At 49.6% G+C, this 14723-nt stretch overlaps 1 protein-coding gene across 17 annotated transcripts in view; it reads left to right on the forward strand.

Moving 5' to 3' along the window:
• The window catches only part of Dennd2b (DENN domain containing 2B), a 179754-nt gene extending 168760 nt beyond the window's left edge, over positions 1–10994 (forward strand). For all 17 annotated transcript variants that reach the window (XM_087211732.1, XM_013074616.3, XM_087211736.1 and 14 more), the window contains 7 exons: positions 1972–2120; positions 5872–6049; positions 6329–6370; positions 7276–7387; positions 7966–8205; positions 9481–9567; positions 10201–10994. In XM_087211732.1, coding sequence (XP_087067858.1) covers positions 1972–2120; positions 5872–6049; positions 6329–6370; positions 7276–7387; positions 7966–8205; positions 9481–9567; positions 10201–10235 — 843 coding nt within the window. In that variant the 3' untranslated portion in view covers positions 10236–10994. The remainder of the gene's footprint in view (positions 1–1971; positions 2121–5871; positions 6050–6328; positions 6371–7275; positions 7388–7965; positions 8206–9480; positions 9568–10200) is intronic.
• Positions 10995–14723: the final 3729 nt, after the last annotated feature.

Raw genomic sequence — 14723 nt, forward strand, 5'->3', positions numbered from 1 at the left:
GAGCTTCACCAAGAGTTGGAGGCCAGCCTGGGCTACAATGGTGAGTTCAAGGCCAGCCTGGAATACATAGTGAGACCCTGACTCACAAAAACAAAACAAACAAATGAGAGTCATGGAGTTGGGGTGTGGGAGCAGGAAGAAGAAATGAATGGGTTCTTGCAGAGAGTGGGGCGAGGGACTGACTGGAGAAACAACGGAGGTTTGCTGGGTGGAGGTGAACGCCGGCTGAGAGTCTTTGTCTCTCTGTCCTGTGGAGACACATCAGCTCCATGAGTGGCCTGGAGGGCTGGACAGCTGGCCCTGCCCTGACAGTCTGCTGTCCTGCCTGGCCATCCTTCGGACCTGGCCTGGCCGCCTGCTGCGCCTCATTTCTCATCTCTCCAACTTGGATTAATTACTAGTCCTTGAGCCCTCTTTGCTTTTGCCCAGGACACTTCCCTTCTTTTCGTTGCAGAATCCACTTCAGGCAGCTTGTGCTCTAAGATGCTTCCCTGGGTCTCTCTGCCTTCCTAAAGCCCAGCCCACCCCCTGTGCAGAGGTTCATCCCTCCCTTCCTGGGTCCTATCACCGGCCTTCCGGCTGTGATCTTGAGGAAGGATGAACAGAGAGAGGCTGAGGGCTCATGAGCATCCTGTGGGATTCTCAGTCCCTGGGGCCTGGACATCAGGGACAGTAGGAGTGTGATGTTGGCTGCAATATGATGCTGAGAGCTTGTTGGGCTGAATGCTGGGGTCTGAGGAGGAAGGGCCAGGGAACTTGGCCGTGACTTCTGGGGTAGGGACAGGGACTGGAGAGGGTGCAAAGGCCCTTGGCCTGGCTGTGGCTTGGCATTCCTGAGCCCACATTCACTGAACACTTGGGCTGTCCCCAGAATCCTGCTCATGACTGAACTTTCCAGGAGTCCACCATGCAGTGCAACACACTGTAAACAGATCACTGCAGCCACTTGTGCCCACTTTGCTGCTGTGTTGGGGTCCAGAGGGATGAATACTGGACTAGGAGTTAGAATTCCTTCACTTGCTAGGACCCCAAGGAGCGAATGAGATGATGCGGGGTGAAACCCCTTGGGAAGAGTGAGCTCTGATGCCACGGGGCTATGAGAGAAAATTCGCTTTGCACCCCAGCTCCCTGGAGGCCTGCGCGTACATCCTGCTGCCCACGGGTGCTGAGGGACCAAGCAGGAGACTAGGCAGGCCCCAGCGGCAGCTGCTTTGGCATGGCTGGAGGGTCAGCGGTTCTTCCTGCCATCACTGCTGGGTCATTTGCCACCCTTCACCCCCGTGACTCTCCCCAGAGAAGCGGCTCTCAGAGCACAGCGCTGACCTTGGACCAGCCTTTGGAGGGAAGACAGCTGGGCCTGGCCCTGATAGACAGTCCTGCTTCCTGGCAAGGTTTCTGAACTGTCTAGCTCTTTCCTTGTGTGTTCCTTGTCCCTGGCATAGGTCTTAGGGTGATAGAGATAAAGGCCAGGATAGCAGGACAAACATAGCCTCTGGAAGGAAACTGTTTCCAGCAGGAAAGGGAGCAGATATGGCAACAAGGACAGCAGCATTGCTTTCTCAGAGATGGCTGGGACCAGAGTCCTGGGACACAGAGACATTTCTCTCCTGTGGCCTGGAGAGCTATGACTGGTTGTGGCTTCTGGTCATTGTGAGGGTCAGGGCCTTTACCTGGGGAGATGGGCAAGAGGGTGGAGAGGGCCATGCAGATGAGGCCATACGACTCCCTTGTTCTCCTCCTCCCTAAGAGCAGTCACCTCTGAGCCCCCACTTTGGTCTACAGCCTAGGTATTGCAGTGCTATTAAGAGCTGTGGCCCAAGAGGGTGAGGAGATGAGGACCTACTGCCTTGTAAGGAGGACTCCAGACCCTTGGAAGGAAAGGTGGAAAAGGAAACCAGCCTGCAGATGCTTTGGTGGGGCCCAGGGCAGCCTGACCTGGCTGCTTCTGCCCACTTCCCCAACTCCCCACAGGTGTTAGAGCTGCGTCGGCCCATGGACTCCCGGCTGGAGCATGTGGACTTTGAGTGCCTTTTTACCTGCCTCAGTGTGCGCCAGCTCATCCGAATCTTTGCCTCACTGCTGCTGGAACGTCGGGTCATTTTTGTAGCAGATAAGCTCAGGTAGGGCCCAGGGGAGCGAGGAGGACGAGGGGGTGGGTACATCCACTAATTAAGTCACAGGTATTGAGAGCCCTGCTGTATGCCACATGTGGGTTGTGTGCATGTGTGTGTGTGCGCACGTGCATGTGTGTGTGTGTGGTTAGCAAACCTTGGAGAAGAGAGTGGGGAGCAGGCTTGGGAGCACACACGATGGCAGGGTTGAGAAGCCCAGTGGAGGACTTGGCCTGAGGGAGAGGACTGCGTCTTCCTTTGCAGTAGCCATGCATGTCCAGGTGCAGATGTATTCATCTGGAGAAAGGTAAGAAATGGAGGGGATACCTGACTGCTGGCCGCATTTCCTCTAGGGGGAGGCAAGACCACCTTTGTGGGATGCTGGGCTGAGGAGGGTGATGAACTAGAGCAGTGGTAGCGAACCTATGGCACGCGTGCTGCAGGGGCCACGTGAGCCAAGCCACCCCAGCAGCGGAGCATCGGATAATAGCACACATGGGGGCAGTGTTGGCACTTTGTGATAAGTAAGTGGGTTTTGGGTTGCATTTTGAGCACTTGTCTCTAAAAGGCTCACCATCCCTGAAATAGAGGAAGAATGGCAGTGTGAGGAGCGCTGAGGCATGCAGTCGGGCGGGTTAGGGCCCCCTGGAGAAGGCAGTAGATTGGAAGGAACCCCAGGGCTGGATGCCCCGGGAGCTGTAGAGAGGGTGAGGGAGGTGCTGAGGGTGTGGGGAGGAGGGTGGTTACCAGAAGTTTGGCCAGTCCAACTGGGAAAATGATGTCTGCAACCAGAGGTGCTGGGGAGCTGGTATAGGAGGAGCAAGGAAAGAGCTGGATGGATCACAAGACTGGCTCCAAAGAGTTGGCATTTATGATTGTAGAGCAGAGATGTGGTTGTGACCAGGGAGGGTAGCAGAAGTGATGGTCACTGTCCATGAATCATTCTAGGAAGAGAGAGAAGTGGGAGCTCTTCTCAGCAGCTGACATCTTTGTTAAAAAAAAAAAAAAAAGGATATATAGGTCTAGGACAGGCAGGGAGAGAATGGAATGCCGGTAATACGTTGTCTACTGTTTCTGTCAAAGGCTGTATCACACGCAGTGGTTTCTCTAGAATGGTGGAGTGCATGCAGTCACTCGGGCCTTAAGCTTCCTGGTGTGTGCACTGCCAAGTGTCAGGTGCTGAGATGAGGGCAGTAAGGACAGCCTCTCTCCTTGGGTTGTCCTCTAGTAACAACCCCTGGTCCCTGGCGTATTTCCTTCTGTATGTATGAGAGGGTCATTGAGATGAGCAGGAGAAATGGTGTCCCAGCGGCACCAAAGGGGACCAGATGTGCTGGGTTTTCCAGAGATGCCCGGCGTTTAGAAATGAAGACTGCCACTCATGTGTTCCCATCATAGCCTCAGTGCTTCTGGGCCCCAGGTCTAGGTGTTCTGCTGGCTCATCGGGCCTTTGTGGAGGGACCCAGCCTAGCAGTTGGAACTAGCTGGGTATGACAGCTCAAAAGGCCCCTGCCTCTCGCCTTCTGCCAGTGTTCTCATTGGCAACCAGCAGGGTCCCTGGCTGTGCAGCTTTGGGGCCCTGGCCTGGCCAGATCCCAGTGGCCCCTAAACTGCAGCCTGAGGGTTTTTCCCCTGACGGCTTCATCCCCAGTAGCTAAGGCTGAGCCTCCTCTTCGCCACCCCCACCAGAGGCAAGCTCAGAGAGCTCCCATAGGACTGTTGAATACAGCTTTTGTTTCCTGTGGTTGCAGCTGCCTCTGAGCACATTCCGGGACCATTCTGGGAGGAAAATACCCCAGGGTCCTATTCTTGGCCCACTCATCATTCAAGCTCTGCCAGTCTTGGGTCAAAGGAAAGATGTCCTCACCATCAGGGTCTGCCTCTGACCTTGGTGGGGAGGCAGCCCGTGATGACACAGGGACCTGAACTGTGCTTCACCCACCCGACTCAGCTCACACAGTTCACATCTTGTTGCTTGTTCTTTAGATTCTGGTGTGTGTGCTCGGGGTGGGCTGGGTCTGCACTGTGATTGGCGGTAGGGATTGTACACAGCCTTCTCCCTTCCAAGGCCCCAGCTCTTTGGAGGGGATTGTGGAGAGCAAGGTGATCACCCCTAACCCTGAGACAGCCCTTTTCCAGATGACTCTCCTGCTGCCCCCAGGGGAGGAGCTGTCAGGGTCAGGACCCTTGTGTCTGTCTCCAGGTCCAGCAGTATCTCAGGTGCCCATAGCGTAGCAAAAGAGTCACCCAAAGTCTTGGCTGATGAGCATTTGTGAATATCCAGAGGTCCCTCCAGAAAGGGGTGTTGGTCCTGTCATAGATGGGACCCAGGTGAAAGGTGAGATTGTTCCTGGGGTTGTTCAGGGAGAGCCCTGAACTTTGTCAATTCCATTGATGCAGAAGGAAAGTCATGTTTGAAAACCAGCTGGGCTGTGTCCTTGTCCATAATAGAGCCCCTGAGGGAGGGTCTTTTTTTCTTTCTTTCTTTTTTTTTTGTTGAGATGAAGTTCTCACGATTTTCTCATGCTGATCTTGAATTCCTGGGCTCAAGTGACCTCAGCCTCCCTAAATATCTACAGATGTGACAGATGCGACAGATGTGTGGCATAGCACATGGCTCTTCAGGGAGGGTCTTTGGCTCTCGACCTGACAGATGGGGTCCTTCACACCAGGTGCCCACACCAGGCCTCAGCATATGTGGGAGTGTGTACCCGCTTCTGTGCTGGCTGAGTGTTCGAGCCGGCCCTCCAGGAACTGTCCTCCTGCCCCCAGTTGGTCAGCCATCCCTGTGACACCTGGGTCTGGAGTCCTGGAGCCCCCTTCAGGCCAAGAGAGGGATGACCCCACTGAGCCCGAAGGGCAGACGGGTGTGGGTACCTTCTGCTGATAAGAATAGTATGGCCCACCTTGGTTTCTAATTTTTCTGTGCTCCTTCCTTTGTCAGATCACTGTTGCCAGCTAAGGAGAAGGGAGTGGGGAGCGAGAGGGAAGAGCAGAAAGAGTAGCACTGGGCTGGAAGACGACAAAACTGGTTATGTCCCAGCTCTGCTGCTTATGACCAGACTGACCCTGGGTATTGCTGACCCAACTTGGAATTGCAGAACTGGCACCAGGACTGCTTGACACTTGACACCCTCCCAGCTTTTGCAGGCTGTAGATTTGTGGTCAGCTCTTGCCTGGGGTACCTTTTGTACTTCCCAGCATGAGCAGATATATACATCTGGGTGGCCTGTGAGAGAGAGAGAGAGAGAGAGAGTGTGTGTGTGTGTGTGTGTGTGTGTGTGTGTGTGTGTGTTGTGAGAGACCTTGTGTGTGCAAGTGTTATTACATACCTTGTGGCTGCTTCTTGGTAGAGTCCCTAAAGGAGGTAGCCCTATGAGGTAGGCAGGTGGGATCTTCACCACTCTGCAAGTCTGACCCAGGCCCCTGAAACCCTTTAGCATTTTTGTTGTCTTTTAAAAAAAAAAAAAGATGACTTGGAACTGGTCATAGTGACGCACACCTGTAATCCCAGCACTGGGAGGCTGAAGCAGGAAGATGGAAAGTTCGAGCCCTGCCTGGTCAACTTTGTGACTTATCGAAACCCAGTCTCTAAATAAAAAAGGGGGTAGGAATGTAGTTCTTTGTGAAGGCCTTGGGGTCAATCATTAATACAGGGGGGGAAAAAAAGATGTTCTGAGCCCAAGCAGATGCTACCTTTCCCCAGAGATGCTGGGCCTGGGCTCGGGCTCAGGTACTCCTCTCTCTCTCTGTCCACCAGTACTCTGTCCAGCTGTTCCCATGCCGTGGTGGCCTTGCTCTACCCCTTCTCCTGGCAGCACACCTTCATTCCTGTCCTCCCGGCCTCCATGATTGACATCGTGTGTTGTCCCACTCCTTTCCTGGTCGGCCTGCTCTCCAGCTCCCTCCCCAAACTGAAGGAGCTTCCTGTGGAGGAGGTGAGCCTAGCCCTGGCGGCAAGGGTTAGGGAGGGAAGAAACCAAAACCCCACCGTGGGAGGGGAAGAGGGCAGAGGGAAAGGGAGAGAGGCTGCTGGAATCTTCTTCCTGGCCTCCGGGCCTCTCTACCAGACTCTTATTTCCTTCTCCCTGGGAGGTCTGTCCCTGGCTGGAGGTATTTCTGTCATCTGGCCCTGGGAAGCTGGGGGTCTGGAGGCCTGGCAGAGGGCTCTACAGAACTCATTTCCTGAACCACTGCAGCTAATGACTTTTTCTCAGGCGCTGATGGTGAACCTGGGATCTGACCGATTCATCCGACAGGTAAGAGCAGCACACTGCAGAACCAGCTGCCCAGGGTAGACCCTTGTTAGACTCAGGCTCCCACCTGTCAGACACTCAACCTTCACAGACGGAGCTCTGGGTTCTGTACTCGGAGCAGACAGAGCTAAGGAGACGCTGACCTGAGAACCCTTGGTCTCAGCAGGATCTGCCTTTCTGGTGGCATCATTGGCTTCTGGAGTACAAAGAACAGGGCCTCAAAGTGCAAGAGCCTGACCTGGGTTCTGCTGCCTTAGAGCCACGTGATCTTGGACAGGCCTCCGAACTTCTCGAAGACAGTGTTCTTGTTTGCAAGTAGGGCTGGTGATGACACCTTGAAATGTTGGTGGGGGTGACATCACCAGAGTGTGCTTTGTAAGGTGAAGCTTTGCAGTCATTGTTGTCAAGTGCAGTAAGCCCTTCTTTCCCATCAAAATCCTCGGGGCTCTCTACTGAGGACCATCATCCAGTGGACCCTCCCTGGGAGTGGACAGTCTGTCGCACACTGCTGACAGAGCTGAGCACATAGAACCAGAATTCAGAGGCAGGAAAGACTGCCCAACCCCACACCTGAGACCCAGGCTGGGCCATTCTCTCTGCCCTGAGGTCCCTGTGCCTCCCACCTCGAGCTGCAGATGGAGGAACCAGGGAGACTTCATTAGTGTGTCAGGGTAGGAAGCCCTGGATACTTGTGGCCACGGCAGGCAGTGGATGTGTAAACTTGGGCAAGTTTCTAACCTTTCTGTGCTTCAGTTCTTTTATCGTAACATGAGGTTGACAATAGTATCAGGATTGTAGGGGGAAGTAAATGAGATTATGTCTTTAAGGTTTTGAAAAAGACTAGAACACACAGAAGTGCTCCTCGGTGTCAGCTGTTATTATCATCACCGTGTCTTTTCCTCCTGCAGATGGATGATGAGGACACCTTGTTACCTAGGAAGTTACAAGCAGCTCTGGAGCAGGCTCTAGAGAGGAAGAATGAACTGATCTCCCAGGATTCTGACAGTGACTCCGATGATGGTGAGGCAGGCTTGCCTGGGCAGAGCTGGCTCCAGTCCCAGACATGCTCTGCTCTGGTTCTGGGCCTTATGGAGCCAGGACCCTGATTCTGTGCACCAGATCCTTTCTGGCTGTTATGGCTCTGGATGTAGGATGTTGGTCTCACTCTAGTGCCTTTTAGATTCTGGGAGATTTGGGAAGGAAAACTCAAAGACATGGCAACCATAGACTGTTCTTGCTCACAGGAAACTAATTAGTCCTCCCTCTTGGGCCTTACTTCAGGCTGCAGCAGGAAATGGGGAAAGGGGATCTTGCTCTTCCTGGGAGGCCAGGAAAATCAATTAGGGGAAAGTGGTGGTCTGGTCTTCGATTCTACTCCTTCATCCAGCAAGTGCTGGCCAACTCCCATATTCAGAGCAGTTTCTGACCTCCAGGAGCACAAGAGCCTCTCACCAGCCTGTGAGCACAAAGATAATTTCAAGATCAGATAAGTGGTTCTGGCTGAAGTTTTGCTGAGGAGCAGATCACACCAGGGAGAGACTGGGGAAGGCCTTGCAGGCTCCTGACCTGAACCTTACAGATTTTCTTTTGCCTTCCAGAATGTAATACCCTCAATGGGCTGGTGTCAGAGGTGTTTATTCGGTTCTTTGTGGAGACCGTTGGGCACTACTCCCTCTTCCTGACCCAGAGTGACAAGGGGGAGAGGGCCTTTCAGCGAGAGGCCTTCCGCAAGTCTGTGGCCTCTAAAAGCATCCGCCGTTTCCTTGAAGTTTTTATGGAGTCTCAGATGTTTGCTGGCTTCATCCAAGACAGGGAGCTAAGAAAGTGTCGGGCAAAGGGTAAGAATGGAGGAGCTTGAGGCAAGGGGTTATGGGCCTTCTTATCAAACTTTCTTGTCTCTAGCTGAGTTGAATAACTAGGCCCTGTGGTGGAGCCTCTTGGGGGGTCAGCTAGGGCCAGCCCTCCTAACATCCCCTTTCTTTTGAGGGGAACTTCTAAGGGAGCTCTCTTCTCATCCTTTCCCATAATGCCATGCACAGGTAGGCATGTGGCTGGAGTGGGACTAGTCTCCACCAAGGAGAAGTTTGCCCATCTGCTCCTCAGATGTCCTTGTTATCATAGCAGAGGACCAGACTGAGCAATTTGGGGCCTTCTGAGGACCCAGAGGTTGGGAAGTCCCTTAGACAGTTGAGCTAGCTGTGTTGGGTTGCTGGCAGTTCCCTTTCAAGGCAGATGATTATCTTCTCTCTCTCTCTCTCTCTCTCTCTCTCTCTCTCTCTCTCTATATATATATATATATATACATTTTTTTTTAAACAGCTCTTTCCAGGGCTTTAAAAAAACAAAACAACTCATCAAGATCTTTGTGAATAACCTGGAGTTATTATTTCCTTTTTTTTAAAATTTTTTAATTTTTTGGTACCAGGGATAGAACTCAGGACCTTGCGCTTGCATGGCAGGCGCCGGAGCCACTGAGCTAAATCCCCGGCTGAGCTAAATCCCCAGCATTATTTCCTTTTTCCACTAATATTACACTTTCCTTTTTCAACTATTATTATCAATAATTTGACAAATCTTTGAGGAACAACATGGTACAGTGGTCTAAAAGAAGCTAGAGATGCTGAGTGTGGTAGCACATGCCTGTAATTCCAGCACTCAGGAGGCTGAGGCGGGAGGATTGCTATGAGTTAGAGAGCAGCTAAGCTATCTAGTGAATTTAAACCCAGCCTAAGTTACATAGTGTACCCTGTCTCAGAAAACAAAACAAAAGCCAAAAGCAGCAGCAGTAGCTACAGGTGTCTACTCAGGGCCTGCTCTGAAATGCAGAGCAGCAGCCCTAGTGTTACACAGCTCAGGCCTTGAGTGTTACAGAAATGCAGAGCCCAGCCCTAGTTGTTACACAGCTCAGCTTGAGGCAGGTGAAGCGGGGTCTTCTTGCTGTCAGTCTTCTTGCTCCTTGAGCACCTGTAAGATGCCACTAAGACATTGTGATGGGCCAGTCTGAATTCTGCTAAGATGTTCCTACAAATTTTAATCCAGGTGCTTAGCTTCTGGGCATTGTGGTCCCTGTCACATAGCTCCATGACTGTTCTCTTCCTTGTTCTGTCACCCAGGCCTCTTTGAGCAGCGAGTGGAACAGTATTTAGAGGAGCTCCCTGACACTGAGCAGAGTGGAATGAATAAATTTCTCCGAGGCTTAGGTAAGTAGCCTTGTTACTGATGAGACAGATGTTCAGCAAGGATGGAACGCCTGAGGGATCTGTGCCCTGGGTCCTCTGAACCAGTGCTAACGGGTATTTATGTAGGGACTGGAGACAGAGCCAGAGGAAATCCCTCAGTGAAGAAAAAGAAAGTTCCTGATGCCCCAAGGGCATTTAGCACATGCTTTACCAAATCACAAGGCAAAGAAAAACCACAGATCCTCACCTAAGTCAGGCTTTTGAGGATGCCTGCCTTCTCAAGTGAATGAGGGCCAGTAGGACCAGTAGCTTTTCCTCTAGGCCTTAAGTGTCCACAGAAGTAGCAGTGCAGGAGTGCCCTTCCTGCAAAGCTCTGCCCTCTCAAGGAGCTCGGCCTGTAGATACCAAGTCTCAGTTTAAAGGGAAATCAAGGACAGCGAGGCTAAGTGGCTTGACCAAAGCCACATGGTGATTAATACCAGTGCCCTAATTACAGTGTTTCCACTGCCTGATCAGAACAATCACAGCTACACTCGGGTCTTTCTAATCCTTTCTTTCCCACTGAGAAGGGAGGGTAGGGCTACAAGGAGAGTGAGGGGAGGTTGGAAGAGATGTCATTGAAATATTCTCACTCTTGCCCTCTCTGGCTCACAGGCAACAAAATGAAGTTCCTCCACAAGAAGAATTAAACTCCTTTTCCAGTAGCAGAGTCCAGTCCCTCGCAGAGCCTGGGGCCTTGGGAGAGGGCCCAGCCCGGGACCCTCTGAACTGCTGTGGCCACTCTGCCCCCACAGACCCCACCTCCAAGCCAGCCCACCTCTGCCTTCACCATATCCCAGGATACTGTTTGTAAATAATCTGCTGTAAGCTTTCTCAACTGTTTTTGTAACAAGCAAAAAGAATCTGGTAAATATTTGTATATTCCCCAAGGGCTGGGTGCTTTCCTGCCCTGTCTGAGCATGGATGGAGTTTTGCTGGGTGCTGGTGACTGGCCAATTATGTGCAGCTGACTGTCTCAGCCAAACCACTGATATTCCCGGGAGGCTTTGGCCTGCCTGCTGATGGCTCCTGCTGCCAGTCTCAGGTCCTGGAGAGCAGGTGCTATCTTCTTATGTATAGGAGGACTATTTTTTTTTTTTTAAATCTTAGAGTTTTAAATTTTTTTTTCCCTAGTAGTCCCCAACCCCTACACCTCTGATTTTGAAGGGCAAAGGCCATTCAGTCCCCATTTGCAACATGGATCCAGGCTCTTGGGCCTGGTTCTCCTTGTTCCTCCCACCCTCTGAGATGGTCAGTGAGTCATGGGAAGCCCACCCTCGGCTCTGCCTGTGCTCTCTGGGCCTGGCTCCCAGTCTGTGGTGGGGGCCACGATGCGGTACAGGGCATCCCCCCTTCCCACTGTCCACAGGTGTTCTCAATAAACGGTGTACAGTCATATGGGCCCAAGACCCCCGTGTTCCTTGCCTTCCGTTATCTTGAGTTCTCACTCCTGTGAATGGGCTGACAGAGGTCAGTCAGGGGTGAAACACCATCACCGAAGGAGTTTGATAAAGGGGTCAGCTTCAGCATGGGTCACTGCCCCCACTGAAATTGAGTTCTCTGCCTTGAGTTGTATGACAGGTCTTACATACCTTCAGTTTCCCCATCCAGTAGCCAACTCTTGAGTGTTTCCATGGAGGAAAGAATGCTCTTTGTCCTCTGGCTCCATCATTAGGTAGATCTTCCTATTTAGTTTCAAGCTCTTAAGACAGCATTGGGTTTCCTGGCATTGGTGGGCTGATGCCTAGCTAATTCCAACCCTCGGCTTGGTCATATCCCCGACCCATTGTCTATGACTGTTCTATGTCACTCCGTGAAGTTTTACCCATTGGAAGCCTAGGTTTGCATCCAGACACATATCCATTCAATGAACAAGGAAAGAATCAGGCTTGGAAACAAAGGTCACTTTTAGGCTATTTACCAAGGCCTTGGTCGAGCAGAGATCTTGAAAACTACCAAGATGAGGATTTAAACGAACTGTCTTCATTAGTTGAAGACCCAACTGGGGTTGGGTCTGGCAGGATGTGAACTGTAAAGTTTCTTATCCTTTTTCCATAGTGATTTAAATCAGAGATGATTCTATCCTAAGTTTTCTTCCCTCCTTTACCCCATCTCCATGAGGCCTGCATAGGCCCCAGGCTGTCCACGGTGAGAGGCTATCTGCCTCATCAAGCAAATGGAGACGTTGTCTTCAAGGAACACAAAGTCATCATCTCTGAAAAAGCCTTCTATATAATTGACATTGGCCTTTGCCAGGAATAGCAGGGCAGGGATGAGTCTGGGTTTTTGGTTGAGGTCAAGAGAGAAGACAGGGATTATAACCAGAAAATTCAGCAACTATGACCAGAACTCATCACTGCTTTTTGATTTTTAAAAGATCAGTACGGGGGATTGAACCTAGGGCCTTCACATTGAGCTACATCCCCAGACCTTTTTTAATTTTTGAGACAGGGACTTGCTGAGTTACTGATTTGTCCAAGCTGGGCTCAAACTTGCAGTCCCCCTGCTTCAGATTCTCAGAGTGATAGGATTACAGGCCTGTGCCATTAGGTCCTGCTCAGAATTCATCATTGTTAACTCAGTATGGGCTTCATGATAGAGAAGTGTATTCCCAAAATGTCATCCCGCCACAATACTATTTTTTTTTTTTTTGGACTGGGGATTAAACTAAGCTGTATCTCCAGCCCTTTTAAAAAATTTAGAGGCAGGGTTTTCTTAACTCACTGAGTTGCCCAGGCTGGGCCAAACTTGCAATCCTCCTGCCTCAGCCTCCTGCAGGGCTGGGATTGCAGAAACCCACCACCATTCCTGGCATCCCTCATTTTAAATGTGGTCTCAAAGAATCTTCAGACGCGTGATCAGATCACAGGATACAGGTGTACATTTTTTTGGTACATTGTTAAACTTTTATGTATCTTTAAAATTCAGTGCATCTTAACCCTGGGATAAATCCCAGAGAGGCACATTTTCTTCCTCCTCCTGTAGCTGCAGCTCTCAAGTCAAAGCCAGTACTGGTACACAAGGGCTGGGAGTGGGATGCAAGGACACACACAGTGATTGCTATGGCCAAGACACAAGCTTTATGGGTGACAGCAGGGTATGGGTCCAGTGGGTCTAGTTTGGAGTTGAAAGTGTTCAGGATTTCTTTCCAAGTTCTGCTTTCAAATGATCTCTGGATCCTTAAACCAAGGGTTCTCAACCTTATCAGATCCAATGATAAAACAAAACAAATAATATAACTACCCTATTAACTCTCCTGAAATAGAATTCATAGATAATATAACCTACTTAAACATATCTTAATTATAAAATAGGAGAAATAAAAGAAAGTATTGTTATAAAAGTATTTAAATAAAGATATAAATGTTTTCTAGAACATTTCCAAGCATGTACAAGCATTTTCCTTTTTTAGCCCGAGGTACCCTGGAACATACCAGGCGCTCATCATCTTTTAGACAACAGGAAGCAGTCTCAAAGGTTCAGAAATCCCATCATGACAGTGTACACAGTGTGCACATTTACCAGAAGGTACAACAGTGTCACATGCCTAAACCTGTACAGGATTACTGTGTGATTCTACATATGCAGACAGACATGTGTCGTGTTAGCAACTCAGATTCTGCTGAGTAGTTATCATTTGCTAAAGGAGTTTTCTGAAATGAACAATTTTTAGTAATGTTCTGAACAAAAACAAAATACGAGATTTTCCTGACTAAACAGTACAGTGGGCCCTTGACTTACAAACTCAACTTGTTCCCGAGGGCTAGTTGTAATGATCTGTGTCCTTAGACACTGGCCCAGGATTTCTCAACCCCACACAGGAAAGGATGTTGTAATGTTCCTTCCAGAACTCTTTAAGGGTTAAATCTGTGTCTGAGACCACGTGGAAGCACAAGTGGCTGGCATTTGGGTTGTAACTCAAGACTTTGGTTGTAAGTTAAAACCAGAATTCTGGTCATAACCCAAGTTGTTCATATGTCAGGCTGGGCATAAGTGGAGGACCCACTGAAGTTGGAATCTTAGAAAACTGAGAAGTATATGAAAACCTTGGCAAGGGTAAGGGGTACCTTTTAATCTGTAGAAGGAATTTGATTCTAATGTAGATTTTTGTTTGTCATGTAGGACCAACCTCCACACACCTGGCAGGACATTTAGCATCCCTGGTTTCTTCCCATCCATGATTTTGTGAAAAAACAATTTCTCAGTGAATTTCTAAGACATCTTCCTAAAGACTGGTATTGCTGCCATTCAGAACAAGGGTCCTCCAACAGTGCCTTTCTGACAACTGAGGCAGTTGCCCAAGGACAACACCATTCTGTTTCCTCTATCAGGGAAGTCCCATCCAGTGCCTGTAGGTATGTCAGCTTTTCCCTATCCTGAAGTTAAGAAAGGCCATGAGTTGTCCCCTGTAATCTGTTGTGTAACTTGGTGCAAAGAAAGCTGCCCCAACACATCATTTTAAATGCTCTTTAATGATGCTCTGGTAAACTATGGCCTCAAAATATTGTAAGGATATGGGCTTTTTAAAGGCAATGTTTTGCAGCAGTACCCTTGCAAAAAGAGTAATAAACTGGTTCAGGTTGGACAGTCTGTGGCATCAGGGGTCCAAGAAAAGTCTATAATCATTGCTCAGTTAAATATTTGTTTAAAAATACTTTATTTCACATGTATAACCTTCCTTGTACCCCAAATGACTTACAGGGACACACTAACGGTATTTACAACAACTTAAGAAATAACAATAAAAATTGGGACATACAATAAAGGGAGGGATTAGACACATATCCTTAAACTATATCTTTCCTAGGAGTGAGACACAATTAGCCAGATAAAAGTGGTAGTATGCATTCCAAACGTCATTTTGCCTGTGGAGGTGGCATAATTTAAAGGTCATGAACACTTTCAAACTAGATAAAATACTTTTCCTCAGAAAGTTTCTTGCAGCTTTTGAACATTTCTTGTGCATTTATATTGCCTTTTAATATGAAATATGCATTTTTTAAAAAAAGTACCAAAACACATCAGCACCCTCCCCAAAGCACAGAAGAGCATATTCTATTTGTTTTGTTTTTTTCCAGCCATGTAGAAGCATTTTTTCTTTTTCGGTATCGGGGATCGAACTCAGGATCTTGTGCTTG

The sequence above is a fragment of the Heterocephalus glaber genome, unplaced genomic scaffold, assembly GCF_053883595.1.
Source record: "Heterocephalus glaber isolate CG9 unplaced genomic scaffold, H.glaber_assembly_v1.0 deba00001428, whole genome shotgun sequence".
In the NCBI taxonomy this organism is placed as follows: Eukaryota; Metazoa; Chordata; class Mammalia; order Rodentia; family Bathyergidae; genus Heterocephalus; species Heterocephalus glaber.